The following is a 16708-nucleotide window of genomic DNA, read 5'->3' as shown; positions in this document are numbered from 1 at the left end:
TTATGAATGCTCTGCCCCTTGAGCTGGAGTTGCACCCTGTCCAAGGTTTGTTTTTTTGCCTCAGTTCCCATCTCACTTTGTGACACACCTGGGCACAAACTACAAGAATGGAGAAAGAAAGAAAGAAAAATAAACAAATAAAGAAAACGTGGTGACATAAAAGGAAAAGTGAAGAAGGAAAGAAAGAAAGGAGATATAAAAGGAAAAAGAAAGAAAGGGATAGAAAAGGAAGGAAAGAAAGAAATTGAGATATAAAAGGAAAAGTAATGAAAAAAGAAAGACAGATGTAAAAGTAAAGGAAGAAAGAAATAAATAGATATAAAAGTAAAGACAGGAAGATATAAAAGAAAGAAAGTGAGAAAAATTGATATATAAAGGAAAGGGAAAGAAAGAAAATATTGAGATATAAAAGGTTAAGTAATGAAAGAAAGAAAGCGAAATATAAAAGGAAAAGTAATGAAAAAAGAAAGATAAAAAAGTTAAAATATAGAAAGAAAGAAATAGATCTAAAAGTAAATTAAGGAAGAGATAAAAGAAAGTGAGAAAATTTGATATATAACAGAAAAGGAAAGAAATAGAAAATATTGAGATATAAAAGGTAAAATAAAGAAAGAAAGAGAAAATATTGAGATATAAAAGGTAAAGTAAAGGAAGAAGCCGTTTTGGCGGTCTCAGCAGAGCTACACGCATTAGCGCGCGCGCGCGTTTCTAAAGTCCTAAACTTGCGCTCATAGAAAGTAAACTACAGAGGGCGGGCACTGATATTCGTGACGACCCAGACGACTCGTCTTCTGATAGGCTCACCGAGCTGTCACTCCGAACACTTCCTTTTCGACTCTGACGAAGCCCTCGAAAGTTGAGAAGTAAGACTGAGCGAGCGAGTGTGCGAAAGAAGGAGAGAGAGAGAGCGAGAACGAACGACAGAGGTCTTGATCGTTGTGTGAGCCGCACCAAGCGCTCTTCAGTTTCCTGCCTTTACCCCAGGAAGCCATCTTGAGTTTTGCTTTGTTTTTCTTTCTTTCAAGTTAAGTTTGTTTCTCCGAAGTTTGGACTCTGCTGTTCAGATGGTGGTGGCTCTTTGTTTCTTGTTATATTCTTCCTGTTTCTAAGAAGACGCGGAGAGGTAAAACGCCAGAGAGGGAGCCAGCGGGAAACGAGCCAGCAAAGGTGGTGAAGTTGGTGGATCACCTGAAGGGGACCAGCGGTACTTGTACTAACTTCTGGAGACTGAGACTAACCCACCCTCGCCCACATCCTTTCCTTTGCCCCCACCCCCGGGAAGCCTGAGCAGCTGGGATGAACATGTCGACCAGCCTCAGCCTCTCGTCATCCTCCTCTTCTTTGCCCAGTCCACTGTTCTTTGCTGGTGGACCAGCTTTGGCTGCGAGCCCCATGGGGTCACCTGGGGGCTTTGGCCATAACTGCACAAGTGGAGATCTGGGTTCTGGCGTTGGCGGAGGCGTCATGCCCCCCTGCACCGCGGTGCCTGCCGGGGTCTCCTTCGTTATCCAGATCGGACTAACCAGGGAATCGGTGTTGCTGCCGGTCACGGCGGATTTGGCCCACGTGAAACAGCTGGCTTGCTCCATTGTGGACCAGAAGGTAAGGAGACGCGCCGCGTGCCGTCGTCGCCGTCGCGGAGCCGTGTTCGCCCCTCGCCGTAGGAGGCTCACTTTCACTTTTGAATCCACCGAGCCCTTAGAGTTTAGTCCATGTGCAGCAGAGAGCCTCGCGACGCTGGAGGAAGCAACCGAGCGATTTTGTTTTGGATTTTTTGGTTTGCATTGGCATTTGTTTGTGAATCGGCGTAAAAGAGAAGTGTCCGCTGTGGGGATGTCTGCGCAAGCTTTCTGGTTGTCTGTCTGACATGAAGAGCTAAGAGAGTTGACAGTCGTGAGGAGACCATTCAGTCCGTAATGGCTAACTTGTGCCAATAATCATCTCTGTGTGTCCTCGGCAGGCTCCACTGTATTTACTTATTCAGGGTCATTGTGTTATATAGCGCCTTCCACGTTGGCAGTTCTGCAATGCTTTCTATGTATGGCGGCATCGCATATTCAGACTCGGACATTCTTACTGAGTAGACTGCAATTTTATTCATATTGGCATCAGTGCCTGCAGAAAGTTTGTTATATAGTGCCTTTCACGATGACCTGCATTGCTCTTTGTGGCTCTTGCATTGTACGGTGCCTGCCCTCCATTATCATTCTGAGGTCCTTCTTTATGTCGTGCTTAGGAAGCCTTGTCTTCGCAGCATAAAGGGTCAGTTCTGGTTTATATAGCGCCTTCTGCATCTTTCTGTCGTGCTTTCATAAACCCTGACATTTATAGTGTAGACCCCCATCGCCTTATATAACCTCTATTATGAGGAGCCACGTTCTAATAATAATAATACATTTTAAGGCACTTACAGAATATAAGAACGGCAGGGTATACAGTATATAACATTGTACCAACCAAATAAATAAATAAATAAAGAAGATTACGACAGTGAATTCAGAGAAAAACCAAATATTGCTTAGAAAATCACATCTTGGGTGAGGTGAGTAGCGTCTTTTCGCTATCCTGTTAACAGTTTCTGTGAATGAAGCCATCGCAGCTGACTGACTCCTCTTCATTCGTATGGCATCATCAGCATCCTCAACTGTAAGCATCACGCTGCAGTCCTCTCCATGAATAGTCACCACTGCTTACAGCGAGGGTCCGTGTTTTATAGCACGGGCCCCTTTCCTGGTGTTCCTCACTCTGCAGCTCCATCTCTAAGCAGTGATCGCACAGCGGACAGAGCCCATCTTGTTTTATATAGCGCCTTCCACAATGAGGGATCATCTTGTGTTTCCCAACTAACGTACACAGGTGCCGCCTTTTATTGAGCATTTTCCACATCGTGCCTCACCTTGTGACGCTTTACATAAACAGCGTCGTCACGGCTTACAGGGGACATGCAGCATGTTTCATGTGTCACCTTTCAGGGTGAGGATTCTGCTTTTAGAGGACCCCTGGGTTTTACATTTTAGTGAAGCTCAGTTCTCTGATTTTGCTGCAGCTTCCACATTCATCCACGGCGCCTCTTCGCAGCTTACTCAGCACACTTGTTTTATATAGTGCCTTACACAAGCTGCAGTGCTTTCCATGGACAGCAGTCTGTCGATTCATATCACACCCCGCGACATAATGCAGTCCTTTTGGTGAGTAATGACATCATGGCTTAGAGAAGCTTTCTTTCATATAGCGCCTTCCACGACGTACATCACCCAGCAGACAATTCCCTGAATAGATGCCACAGCCTTACACGGCTCCTTTGTTTCATATAGCGCCTTTCACATGGAGCATTATCCCCCATTGCTGTTGCTGATACACTGTCAGAGACCCTTTGTTTCATATAGTGCCTTTCACATGCTGTATTGGTTTCATATTCTGTATGGCACTTAATGATCTAGGGTGGCACGGTGGTGCAGTGGGTAGCGCTGCTGCCTCGCAGTTAGGAGGCCCGGGTTTTCTTCCCGGGTCCTCCTGTGTGGAGTTTGCATGTTCTCGCCGTGTCTGTGTGGGTTTCCTCCCACAGTCCAAAGACATGCAGGTGAGGTGGATTGGCGATCCTAAAATTGTCTCTTGTGTGTGTGTGTGCCCTGCGGTGGGATTGGCTCCAGCAGACCCCTGTGACTCTGTAGTTAGGATGTAGCAGGTTGGATAATGGGTGGATTTAATTATCTGATTTCAGAAATGTTTTTATATAGCGCCTTTTCACATTCTGTGTGGCTTTTAGTGGTCCAGTTTCAGAGAATGTTTGTTTCATATAGCGCCTTTCACATGGAGCATTAACCCCCAATTGCTTTCAGTGATACACTGTCAGAGACCCTTTGTTTCATATTCTGTACTCTGTATCATATGCTGTATGACTGTCATATAGTGCCTTTCACATTGTGTATGGCTTTTAGTGGTCCAGTTTCAGAGAATGTTAGTTTCATGTAGTGCCTTTCGCAGTGTGTATCACTCTGTATTGTTTTCAGCGCTCCACTTTTAAGGAATGTTTGTTTCATATAGCGCCTTTCACATGGAGCATTATCCCCCATTGCTTTCAGTGATACACTGTCAGAGACCCTTTGTTTCATATAGTGCCTTTCACATGCTGTATGGCTTTTAGTGATCCAATTTCAGAGAATGTTTGTTTCATATAGCGCCTTTCACATGGCGTATCATCTCGTATTGCTTCAGTTAACCACTTTCAAGGAACCTAATGCTTCATATAGTGCCTTTAGCATTAAACCTTATTCTATATTTTTTTCAGTAATCCACATTCAGAGAGCCTCTGTTTCATATAGCACCTTTCACGTCCTCTGGTAGCACGTTGGCACACCCACTACATGACGATCCACCTGGATTGGGACCCGAGTGCAGCTGGTGACACCTCGGCAGCACAATGGAGTAGTGTGAGGTTTTTTCACATAATTGCCTTCAGTAATCCACACTCAGAGAATATTTGTTACATTTTGTGTCTTTCACAGTGGGTAGCATTCAGTATGGCTTTTAGTAATCCTGTTTCACAGAACCTGAGCATCTTTCACATTATGGGGTACCATCCCATATTACTTTCAGAGAACCTTTATTTTATATAGTGCCTTTAACATTGACTGTCATTCCATATTGCTTTCAGTGATCCAATTTTAATGAACCGATTAGCCTAATTGTGCCGCTCTGTCCAGGATCACTGAAATCACATCACTTTATTCTTTCTTTCAAATCGAGCCCCTTCTGCTTTGTAATGACCCCCTGCCTTTGTGGTAGTGGCATGAGACGCTGTCCCAGTTTTCATTTTCATTCTTCATGTATAGCGCCTTACATAGGAAGTATTGTGCCAGATGTTAAATTGCAGAAACAATAACAAACATTTTTTTTTTCTTTCTTGAGCACGTTGCCTCTAGAGTAATCTTTTTTTTTTCTGTCCTCTTTGACCATCTGATTTTAATGTCAGACTCATCTTTAGAGACTTAAAAATGCAATCCACTTTAATAAAAGGATAAGTGCCTCTGTCTCTGCTTATGTATCTGTCCTGTACTTCTCATTCCAACAGATGGCTCATTATAATTGTAGGAATAAAATAGATTGCATTTGTCAGTCCAACAGATGGTGCATCACAAACAATAAATCACTGCATTTACGAATCTCATGCCAAATCTCATATAACACAGACATGTGCATTGATTTTGTCATTGCAACAGATGGTGCGTCACAATTGCAGTAATAATATGCATTGCATTTGTCTTTTCAAAGATGGCGTATCACAAACATTAACGCTGCTTTTAAGAATCCCATACCAAATGCCATATAAAAGAGACATATGTGTTGTTTTTGTCACTCTGGCAGATGATGAATCACAATTATAGTAATGAATTGCATTGCATTTGTCATTCCAACAGATGACGCATCACAAACATTAACACTGCTTTTATGAATCCCATACCAAATGGCATATAAAAAAGATATGCGTGTACATTGGTCATTCCAACAGATGGTGCATCACAATTGTAGTAATAAAATATATTGCATTTGTCTTTTCAAAGATGGCGTATCACAAACATTAGTGCTGCTTTTAAGAATCACATACCAGATGGCATATAAAAGAGTCATATGTGTTGTTTTTGTCACTCTGGCAGATGATGAATCACAATTATAGTAATAAATTGCATTGCATTTGTCATTCCAACACATGGCTCATCACAAACATTAACGCTGCTTTTATGAATCCAATTCCAAGTAGCATATAAAAGAAAAATATTTATTCTTTTGTAATTCCAACAGATCGACGCATCACAAACATTAACACTGCTTTTACAAATCCCATACCAAATGGCATATAAAAGAGACATATGTGTTGTTTTTGTCACTCTGGCAGATGATTAATCACAATTATAGTAATAAAATGCACTGCATTTGTCATTCCAACAAATGGCTCATCACAAACATTAATGCTGTTTTTACCAATCCCATTTCAAATGGCATAGAAAAAATATTTATTCTTTTGTCATTCCAACAGATGGTGCATCACAATTGTAGTAATAAATTACATTGCATTTGTCATTCCAACAGATGATGCATCACAAACATTAACACTGCTTTTATGAATCCCATACCAAATGGCATATAAAAAAAATATATGCGTGTACATTTGTCATTCCAACAGATGGTGCCTCACAATTGCAGTAATAAAATATATTGCATTTGTCTTTTCAAAGATGGCGTATCACAAACATTAGTGCTGCTTTTAAGAATCCCATACCAAATGGCATATAAAAGAGACATATGTGTTGTTTTTGTCACTCTGGAAGATGATGAATCACAATTATAGTAATAAAATGCACTGCATTTGTCATTTCAACAGATGACGCATCACAAACATTAACGCTGCTTTTAAGAATCCCATACCAAATGGCACATAAAAGAGACATATGCCTTGCATTTTCCATTACAACAGATGGTGCATCACAAACATTTACAGTAACAGATTTTACTACTACAAATGTTTGCAATGCGCCATCTGTTGGAATGACAAATGCAATTTATTACTACAAACATTTCAAATGGTGCACTGTAAACATTAACACTGATGTCTTTGTTAATTACTTGGATTTCAAGCCATCTCAGATGGGTAGCCCAGCTAATCTATATAGAAGGACACTAATTCTTTATTTATTTAGATATGTGTGTATTATTTATTTCATGTCTGTTATGTTTTCATTATTATTTTTATTTAATTTTGCTTTCTTTATTTGTAACTATTGTTGACATCTTGTAAAGCAATTAAAGCTACATTGAATGTATAAAAATGTGCTACTGAAATACATGCTGCTGATGTTGCCTCAGTGGAACCATTTATGTTAAACCAAAAAAAAAAAAAAAAGTCAGCAGTCGGGTTTAATTTTATATAGCGCCTTTCGTAATAAGCTCTGCCTCACAGCTGTTTTGTTGCACACTCTGTGGCCGGAACAAATTGAGCAGCGATGCTGGATGACCGAGGTGTGAACTGAGGTCTGTAGTTTTTAACTGTGTGCTTTTACAAACGTGGCACATATGGCATCTGTAAATTGGGCACTGACGAAAGCTGCACAAGGGTGAGTTTCACTCACTTATTTACAACAGAGGCTGGTCGATGGACTGGTATCCCGTCCACTGCCGATTCCTACTTTGTGTCCAGATGCAGCCTGGAGAGGCTTTGGCACCCCGCCACTATAAATTGTATTGAGCAGGAGTGAAAGTGCCATGTTATGTGCCCGCCTTGCATCTGATGCTGCCATTATAGGTGGTCTGAAAAGGTTTACTCCGTAGTGCTTTCCTTCTTTCTACAATGTGTGCACGGGCTGTTAAAGTCGCTAATTGCAGTCACGTAATAGACTGAAGTGGAAGACTTTGTGTTTTATATAGCGCCTTTCATTACAAGACACTATCAAAAAGGTGCTTTTCTGGTATTTTCTAACAGATTTTAGAGCCATTTCATGTTTGGGCACCGGCAGGTGTTGTGAGACAGTGGGTTAGTGATGGGGAGTGAAGTGTCCAGCTTGTGATATTTATTATATAGTGCCTTTCCATAGTCGGCCCTATCCTAAACTTATTCAGAGGTTTATTACGGTGGTCTTCTTTCTTCTGCAGAGTGTGAGCACCGGCCATTGAAATAAACCACCTTGGGCACACATGCAGTCAGTGGCAAGGAGTGAACTGGTAGGCCTGTGGCTTTTTATAGCGCCTTTCTGTCACAGTGTGGCTGCAGTATGGTTTTAGAGTCTTGTGCATGTGAAGTGACTCACTCGTGGTGGTTTGTGGTGGATCTGAATTGACAGACATTTGGTGTCTAACAGCAGCACGTTAGGGACTTTCAAAACTCGACTTGATGTTTTCTTGGAGGAAACAAGTGGATAGGACTGGTGAGCTGCTTTGGGCTGAATGGCCTGCTCTCGTCCAGAGTGTTCTAATGTTCTAATGTTCTTTCTTTACTGAACAGAACTGCAAGTGTGTCACAGTACCTTTTTAATGCTTATGGGGTGCTGCCAGGTGAAGCCACTCACTCGGGGGTCTCCGCGGTAAACTCTGAAGTGACAGACCTTTAGTTTTATGTGGCACCTTTCCTTAACGAAGACTGGCACCACATGCTTTTCAGGTATGTTACAACAGAATGTAGAGCCTTTAACATTTATGGGCGCCATAAGGTGAAATGACTGGCGCAGGGGCACACAGGAAGTAAGTGACGGGGACTGAAGTGGCAAGTTTGTGATGTTGATGTTGGTGCCCTTCTATTATCAAGCCCATCCTAAGGTTAGTTGCACTGCTTTCTCTACTTCAGCGGTCTGAGCACCGGCCATTGCAGTGAGTAACTTGAAACACCCGAGACGTGCGAGGTAAAAACGTTTGATTTTTATATAGCGCCTTTCCTTTGTGAACGCTGCTTGTCACCAGATCTTTAGGTGCATTATAATAGACCTCAGAGTTCAGCATTGGTGGGCACCGACGGGTGAAGTCGCCACACCACTCGGTTATGGAAACTGAAGTGGTTTTATATTTGTATAGCGCCTTTCCATAATGCAAACCATTCTAAAATGCTTCAGAGGTGTGTTACAGCGGTTTTGTAATTCTGGCCGTGTGAGCTGCAGCCATTGCAGTTTCTTACTCGGGTCACACAGCGAGTCCGTGCTTTACCTGACTGCCTTTTCTGTGTATATAGTGCCTTTCCATACTGAGCACTGTCACAAGGTGCTAATCATGTGTATTATAATAAATGAAGGCAGTCACAAAGGGCGGTGGAGGCTTGTGTTGATCTTCCGGTCTTGAAGTTTCATATACCGTATAGTGCCTTTCCATGGCCATCTCCATCCCCGAATGCTTCTCAGCTTTGATGACGGACGTGGCTTCCACGCTTCTACCGACCCGCAGCACAGGCCCGCAAGAGGCCTTGGTTAGGAAACGGCTCCCTGTGACTTGTTGAGACAGAAACTTCTGGAAGGGATTGGCCAAAAAGTTCAAACAAAATCAGCGGTGACGAGGTCCACCATATCTGCTTCACGACACCGATGGGTTTATATGATAAGCGCTTCGAGCACGGGAAAGGCACTATATAAATAAATAAGGAGTTTTTAAAGTATGCACAAGTGGAGGGGTTTTCTTTTTAACAGCTCTGGTAGAAGAGAAGAAGAGCCGCTGAAGAAAAAAGGAAATGGAAGTGTGACTTGTAAGTGTGCTCACAAAAGTGACAGCCAAAAAGTGACAATTATGCATCTCTTGTCACCTATCGCATCAAGCAAAAAATGAATTTGAAATGTCTGTGTGTGCTTACGTGTTATAGATTAAGAGTATGTGTGTACTGTGTGTGACTATTGATATACGGTACAGTCTGTCTATGCAGTGTGGGCATCTGAGGGAATAACGGGCTTGAAAGGAAGGGAACTTTCTGGGGTGCCAACCTGGCTGTCCCCATTTACTTTCAGGTCCGAACCAAATGCACGACGGAGTAAAAGGAAACAAAACCATCACCACGAGAATAAAGAGGCAGGAATCAATCAGGCTTTGGGAAGTCGCAGAGATCTTTAGCTCTGGTCATCCTGGGCAGAAGTGATGCCTTCCTTCTGGGCAGTCGAGTTCTTACAACCCAGGGACCGGAAGGGGCGGAGTCAGTTGCCCTTACTGGGCGGTTTCTTGGTATTGTGGAGGAAGAAAAAGACATGACAGTTAGTGGCACCGCCCCCTGTTGGCCCCAGATGGTATCACATGCCAGGGAAGAGGGTGGTCCTGTGGTGCGCATGTGTGCGTGACGGCAGTCTGTGCGTATGCATGTGTGAGTATGCAGATCTTTGTTTGTGTCTGAGGCCTTTTACTCCTCTCAGTGTATAATATATGGTGCCTTTTATATCTGTGTGCTGTATGTGACTATCTCTCTATTATAAAGTGTCCTTCATGTCTCTCTACTTACAGTATACAGTATATATTGACTGTCATGGCATGTTTGTAGGCACTGGGTGCAAGGCTGGGATCAACCAACCCAAAATGAGGTGGCAGTCCTCAAACTTAGGTGGATCAGGCCAGTTTAGAGCTGGCAGTCAGTCACCCACTCGGTCACAGACACAACAACAACAACAACATTTATTTCTATAGCACATTATCATATAAAAAGTAGCTCAAAGTGCTTTAGATAATGAAGAAAAGAAAAATAAAAGACAAAACTAAGATTTTAAAACAAGACAACAGTAGTTAACATAGACAAGGAGTAAGGTCTGATGGCCAGGGTGGACAGACAAAACAGAAAAAAAAACTCCAGACAGCTGGAGAAAAAAAAAATCTGCAGGGGGTCCGAGGCCACGAGATCACCCAGTCCCCTCTGGGCATTCTACCTAACATAAATGAAACAGTCCTCTTTGTAGTTGGGGTTCTCATGGAAGGACTTGATGTTGATGTTAGTTTGGGATGCTTGTGGGAGTACTGGGGGATCTATCTATCTATCTATTGGCAAATAAAGAAAAATAAAATGTAACACATGCTATTCAGATCCTGAGGTTTGTTCATCCACAAATTTTCAGACTTGCTCACACATGAGGTGGGGGTCTTTGGATTGTGCGTAAGGTGGGAAGCACCACTCTGCAATGCCAATCTACTGCAGGCACAGCCACGTTTGTCACACATGCCCCCATGTAATGTAGCAGACCTCTTTTAATTTAGATCAAACTTGGCATAGGTGATATCTTGGACATTCCATCAGTTTCCTCTTACGTGGCACTACCAATCACTTTGCCAGCGCTGCTGTTTCATTTTATTTGTCGTGTTTATTTTGTCTTAGCATTAAGTGAGGAAGCCCACCATCTCAAATCGCTTTCCTTTCTCTGCCCATTTTGTTTTCTTTCCTTGTGTGCTTGTCTCTTGTCCATCCTGCCCACCAGCAGAGAGAACGCACTCCTCCCAGTGACCTCTGACCTTTTCCTATTGTCACAGCTCTCATGCCTGACTCCGGGGTTTCCAGTGTTCTGCGGTGTTAACCTGCTGACCTCGGGCCTGAGAGGAGGCCTCTGTGCGCCCCCTGCTCTGTGACTGCAGGCCGGCGGCATTAGAGATCGCTCGCTCTCTGGGGAGGAGGTCTGGTGAAGGTGTGACAATGGGGCACTTCATTTGGAGCGAGGATGCTGTAATGTTACCGTCAAGAATGGAGCTCTTTGAGCAGGCAGACGCGTGACCTGAATTAGGAAGTGTGACGCACTTGAATCAACTCTTTATTTTATCCACATACACACACACGTACATATATCATATATACCTGTACAGTATATATACACATATACCAAAAATGTTGTGTGAGCCACTTTAAATTAAGATGAAAGTCTACACTTCAATCACATAATGGTTGCTTTATTTCAAATCCATTGTGGTGGTGCATATAGGCAAAATTATGAAAATTGTATCACTATCTATTTTATAGTGCCTTACATATCTATCTATCTATCTATCTATCTATCTATCTATCTATCTATCTATCTATCTATCTATCTATCTATCTTATAGTGCCTTTTCTGTCTGTCTGTCTGTCTGTCTTTCATATCTGTCTGCCTGTCTGTCTGTGTATCGATGTGTGAACCCACAGCTCATCCCAACCTCAGTAGGCCTCAGACTCGATTCTGCACTGTACGTCTTGTCCATTTCTGGGCACACTCCTGTTGTGCCAAGTTGTGCTTTGCCACTCATGCTATGCCAGTTAGGGGTTTCCATTCACATGCATCAGCTCACACTGCCTAAGATGATTCTTGGACTAAATTTGAGTCCCCATCTAACTTAAACTGTACGCCTATTGTGACATTTGTGACAGTTCTAGTGTCTAATGAGAGACCTACACTCGCACAGAGGACATGTGCCATCTGGGCACAGATTATATTTCAGTTCCTGCCTCTGAAGCTGTAAAGCAGCAGTGCTAATCTCTGCTCCGCCATGTCACCTTGTGTCCTCACGGTATGGTGTTCAGTAGGGTGGTGTCTGGAGTAAGGTATGGGCAGGTGTGTTCTTCTCCAGGTGCCCCCCGTTACCTCCATGTTCCAAATACTTGTATGTCCAGTTGATGGACGTCTCTAAACTGATTCTGTACAGTATGAGTGAGTGTGAATATGCATAGTAACGTATTGGCATGCCATCCACAGTTGGTTTGAATCCGTTTGGGTCTCTGCAGCGCTCTGACAGAATATGTGGGCACTGAAAGGACAGATTGTGAGCCCCCCCTTTATCTGTCCGAGGTATGGGCTGTTGACTTTTGGCTCAGACTTCTCTTTATCCTTAGATGGTGTTTCACAGGATCTTAAGTTGCCGTCTTTTATTACAGTGTATCTCATATGGCCATGGCAGTGCCAGCAGGCACCGCTCATTTTCTTTGGCATCAGCTTTAGAAGACAATGACTGACAAAGGTGCAATATTAAATGAAGAAGGGGTGAACTCCCTCCTCTTTGTGTTCACTTGGCTTTTCTGTGCAGCTCATGGTAGCTTAAAGCACTGTGTGCCATTGTTACCTGTGCTGACATTTCTCATTATGTTGTCACTTTTGCCCCCTCTGCTCCTGTACACGCCTGGCACCTTCCAAAGGCAGCGAAGTGAATGAGTGGCAACTTGTGTGATTTGTATTTCATCCAAGTGTCCTGACATGAAGACAAACGAGCCATTGGAGGTGCCACGCCTCTGTGCTCCTCACAAGTCTAGCTGGCATGACACAAATTCGTCATCTCTGTGAAGGACCACCAGTAGTGAGGAGGAAGCAGCCAACGTGTAAGCTCCTTTCAGTGGCTGGCGGGAAAGGCCTCTTGACGTTAAGCCAAGTCCCATTGTTACTCCTCCGGCTTTGAAGCCAAAAAGAGCTGCGCCACCGCGGCCCCCCCGTCGTCAGTACAGGTTTGCAGCTTCCTTTTGTCGACGGCCGACAATGACAGGGATTGGAGTGCTTCCTGAGCCGGGAGCTTGTAGGATTTGTTCGAGTAATCCCCTCTAAATCCCCTGCAAGTGAAAGTGGAGTCTAAATTATCGGAGGCAATGTAAGCAAAGGAGCGCGTTTTCTGGCAACGGGTGGTGTGCCACTGACAGTTCACATGTGTGGCACAGCAGAGAAATCCGTAGAAAATGAAGAATATTACAGCTGTCCTCCCCAGACTTGGGTGCTGTTTAAACTCAAAGTGTATGCTGGGCCGGCGGGATGCCACACTATTTTTGTGTTGGCGTGTACGAGATGAGACGCACAGTGCTTTGTTATGGTGCCATATCTGTCCGTGCGACTCGAGCTCGAGTAACCTTCTATAGCACAGTGGGTTGAAACTGTCCCTGAATCTACTGGCACAAGTGCCAGTGGCCCAGAATGGAGGACTGAAGAAGCGGCCGTGCAGGATGACTGAGCTCTTTAGTAATCCTGGTTGGCAGCCTCTCCAGGGCTTTACGGGAGGCCTTTCCCTTCGTCATCTCAAGGAGTGAAGTAAAGTATGCAAACTTGACTAAAGTCCATTAAACATATATAAACAAAAGACCTTTAAGAGTGTGAGTGTGAGTGTGAGTGTGAGGCGGCCCGCTCTGTTCACACTCAACCACAGTCACTAAATGGCTCTTGCATCCACTTCTAAATTATTTTCCACCGTTTGAATGCACCTCACTACGAAAGATGTGTGCGCAGCGAACGCCACCACGCAACGACATCGTGCTAACGACACAGACGAAGAGACGCAATGTCAAAAGGATGCAAACACCGCGGCTCAACAATGTGCAAGTGAAACACCTCAGCAATGGAGGGCAACGTTTAAGGTTTTCAGATCTGCAGGTATTTTTTCGAGACGCAGATTAGTAGGACCCGTATGCCAGCCATACGGCTATGACACGACACAGCCAGTGTCCTCTTACCAAAGCCAGTGGGGCAGCAAGCACAGGTGGGTCCACATCCTCTGCCCTGGGTGGTCATTCTTTAGAGTTAACTGACGTCTCTTCAAGTTCACGAATGTAGTAAAACTGCTAGGGGGTCTTTGGGTTGTTTTGGTTTTTTTTTTTTTGTGCTGAAGACCACGCGCAGCTAGTTGTAGTATAAACTGTGATAATACAAAGAAGGGAAATGAGCAGCGTGGACACGGCTGTCTGTCTTGTCTCCGTCTCGCAGTGTCCTTCATGGCTGTCTAGTGTACTTACAGGGAGCAAATATCACCGACTTTGGGTGGTAAAAAAGTAACGTATTCAGAACGTATTCCACCACCTTTATTACAAAAGAGGGTGGAAACAAATCGGAAACTGTTCAATGAAAAAATAAACCTACAGAAACCTTTTGTGTGCAGACCCCCTAAGCTAAGACTTAGATGAAGCCCCTTCAGATTTGTTTCCAGCTCTTGGTCTTTTTTGGGTAGAGTCTATCAGTTTGGCACACCTGCACTTGCCCATTTTTTTTTTTTTACCCACTCCTCCAGATCTGTCAAATGAAGAGGGCATGTCCTGTGCACAGCTCTCGTCAGGTCACCCCCACAGGTCTAGGTGGGCTTTGGCTGGGCCATTCCAGAACATTCATTCTCCTTTGATGAAGCCGTTGCTTTGCTGATTTTGATGTATTTTCTGTGCTCCTGGCTATCGGACTTTATTCTTTATTACAGGGTGCGGCGGAAATAACTCCCACATTTCAAAGGGGGATTGAAAAAAAATGCTATGAGGTATCACCAAAAACGTTATATTTCCCAAATGTAGATATAAAAAAGTATTTTTACTTTAAGTTTTAAAAATTATATTGTCCAAATGGTGGCCTTGACGGCGGATACACATTTGGAGCCGTTCTTCGAAGTTTTCTGTCACTTTCACTAGCATGTCGGGCGAAATTCCTTCAATTTCTTCTTCAATAGCCTCCTTTAGTTGGTCCAAGGACCGAGGACGATGTTTGAAAACCTCCTGTTGCCCTAAGTCTTTGAACCCACAGCCAAATCGTTTTCCAGTCTGGAACACTTTCTTTAGCACGTAAACCGAACCGCGTGCGTCGTAGCTACAGACTCGCCATTTTTGAAACAAGCCTCCACTACAAAGCCTCGATGCTCACCCGACCACGGCATGGTGACGACTGAACATTTTATTATGTACCGTACCTAACGGAACGAACCGCACCCCTCTAACTGCTTTGGGGACCCCACAGTGATTTTTCGAAATGTGGGAGTTATTTCTGCTGCACCCTGTATTTAGTATTAATAAAATAATCTTATTTTTATTTTAATATACTGTGTGTTTATATATATATATATATATATTGTAATGGATGGCCGGCCATTTATCCCGGCAATACCCCAAGCCGCCAGGTGGAGCCCTCCTTGCAGCGTGGAGGTCCCCAGAAGACCAGCAGGGCATCATGGACATTGGAGTTTTATGCAAAGCCCTGCTGGATGCCGTGGGGCCACAGGAGGGAGCTGCAGGGAGGACCGAGGGCTTTTCAGCCCTGTGACCCGGAGGTTCGTCACAGGAAGAGCGACGGACTTCGGGTTGAAGAAAGGGACTATTTACCCTGACCCGGAAGGAAAAGGACTTGTGGACTATTGGGCAGAAACACTTCCGGGTCAGGAGGTATAAAAGGACTATGGGAACTCCCAGACAACGAGCTGAGCTGGGTGGAAGGGTGGCAACGCGTCTGGGAGCTGGAGGATTGGTTTATTTGTTTATTATTGTATTATTGTGAGTTTTATGAGTATTGTGGAGGAGAGTGTGCTTTGTGCACTGTGGCAAGAAAATAAAGTCAACTTGAGGACTTTTACCTGGTGTCTGGAGTCGTGGACAGGGGTTCAAGGGAGCGAGGGCGCCCCCTATCGTTCACAGTGGCGTAGTCGGCAGGATACTCTAGCGTCGTTTGCAGAGGACCTGAATCAAAAATTTCTGTGGGAAACGAACCCCGAGAAGACTGCGGAATCAGGAATCACCACAGCATCGCCAAAACCCGAAAAAACCGAGTCCAAAATGGGAAAGAAGAAGGGCAAGCAAAGCGACAACGCCAGCGGGAGTGCCGTAGGTGCAATGGCCGACGCTCGGAGGAGTTAAGGAGAGGCCTTACAAGTCCGGAGAAACCTCCAGGAAGCAACGATCCCTCTAAGGTATGCGTGCCGGGAACGACTTTAAAAATCCTTTTATTGTTTCTCACCTTGTCCCGTGCATGTACCTTGGAGATGACCACCTGGAGGCTCCGAGGGGAAAAGGAGACTGCCCCGAAGACGACGGCCTTCTCTTGTCGAAGCCAGAGCACCTAGAAATCGACTTCCGCATGATGGCAGCCGACGAGGGACACGGTAGCAAACCCGGTGCATCCTGGGAAGGAGGAGCTCCGCGTCCTGCTGTTTGCACCTTCAAGCCCGAAGAAACGGACTTGGTCTTTCCGGGGGAAGGGGAGGCGAGCGAGGCATCGCTCAAACCACAAGAAGGTAAGGAGGGTCGGGAAGTAGCTGATCGGGATGTCGCTAAAGTATTAAAGACAGACCGCAGTTTGCCGAAGAAGGCAACTCGACCCTCCGAGAACTCCAAATCCCAGAAGCCTCCGCGACCCGTCCAGAGCACGTGCCTGAAGCGGGCGTGCTCATTGGCTCCCGGTCGGCAGGTAACACGAACGAGGAAGTGAGTGTTCTGCCGGTCGAAATGAATAATTATATAAACTTACGGGAGCTCGAAAAACTAATCGAGCCCGTAGCGAGTATCTTGCAGGTCCTGACGACCATTGAAAAG

The 16708-nt window shown here is 44.5% G+C and overlaps 1 protein-coding gene across 1 annotated transcript in view; it reads left to right on the top strand.

Annotated features, from left to right (window-relative positions):
* Positions 1-881: 881 nt before the first annotated feature.
* prkd2 (protein kinase D2) overlaps positions 882-16708 on the top strand; it is a 187628-nt gene continuing 171801 nt past the window's right edge. Inside the window, exon 1 of the mRNA XM_039768040.1 lies at positions 882-1602. Coding sequence (XP_039623974.1) covers positions 1297-1602 — 306 coding nt within the window. The 5' untranslated portion in view covers positions 882-1296. The remainder of the gene's footprint in view (positions 1603-16708) is intronic.

Source organism: Polypterus senegalus, chromosome 11 (assembly GCF_016835505.1).
Source record: "Polypterus senegalus isolate Bchr_013 chromosome 11, ASM1683550v1, whole genome shotgun sequence".
NCBI classification, from domain to species: domain Eukaryota; kingdom Metazoa; phylum Chordata; class Cladistia; order Polypteriformes; family Polypteridae; genus Polypterus; species Polypterus senegalus.
This window is presented reverse-complemented; position numbering and strand designations above follow the sequence as displayed.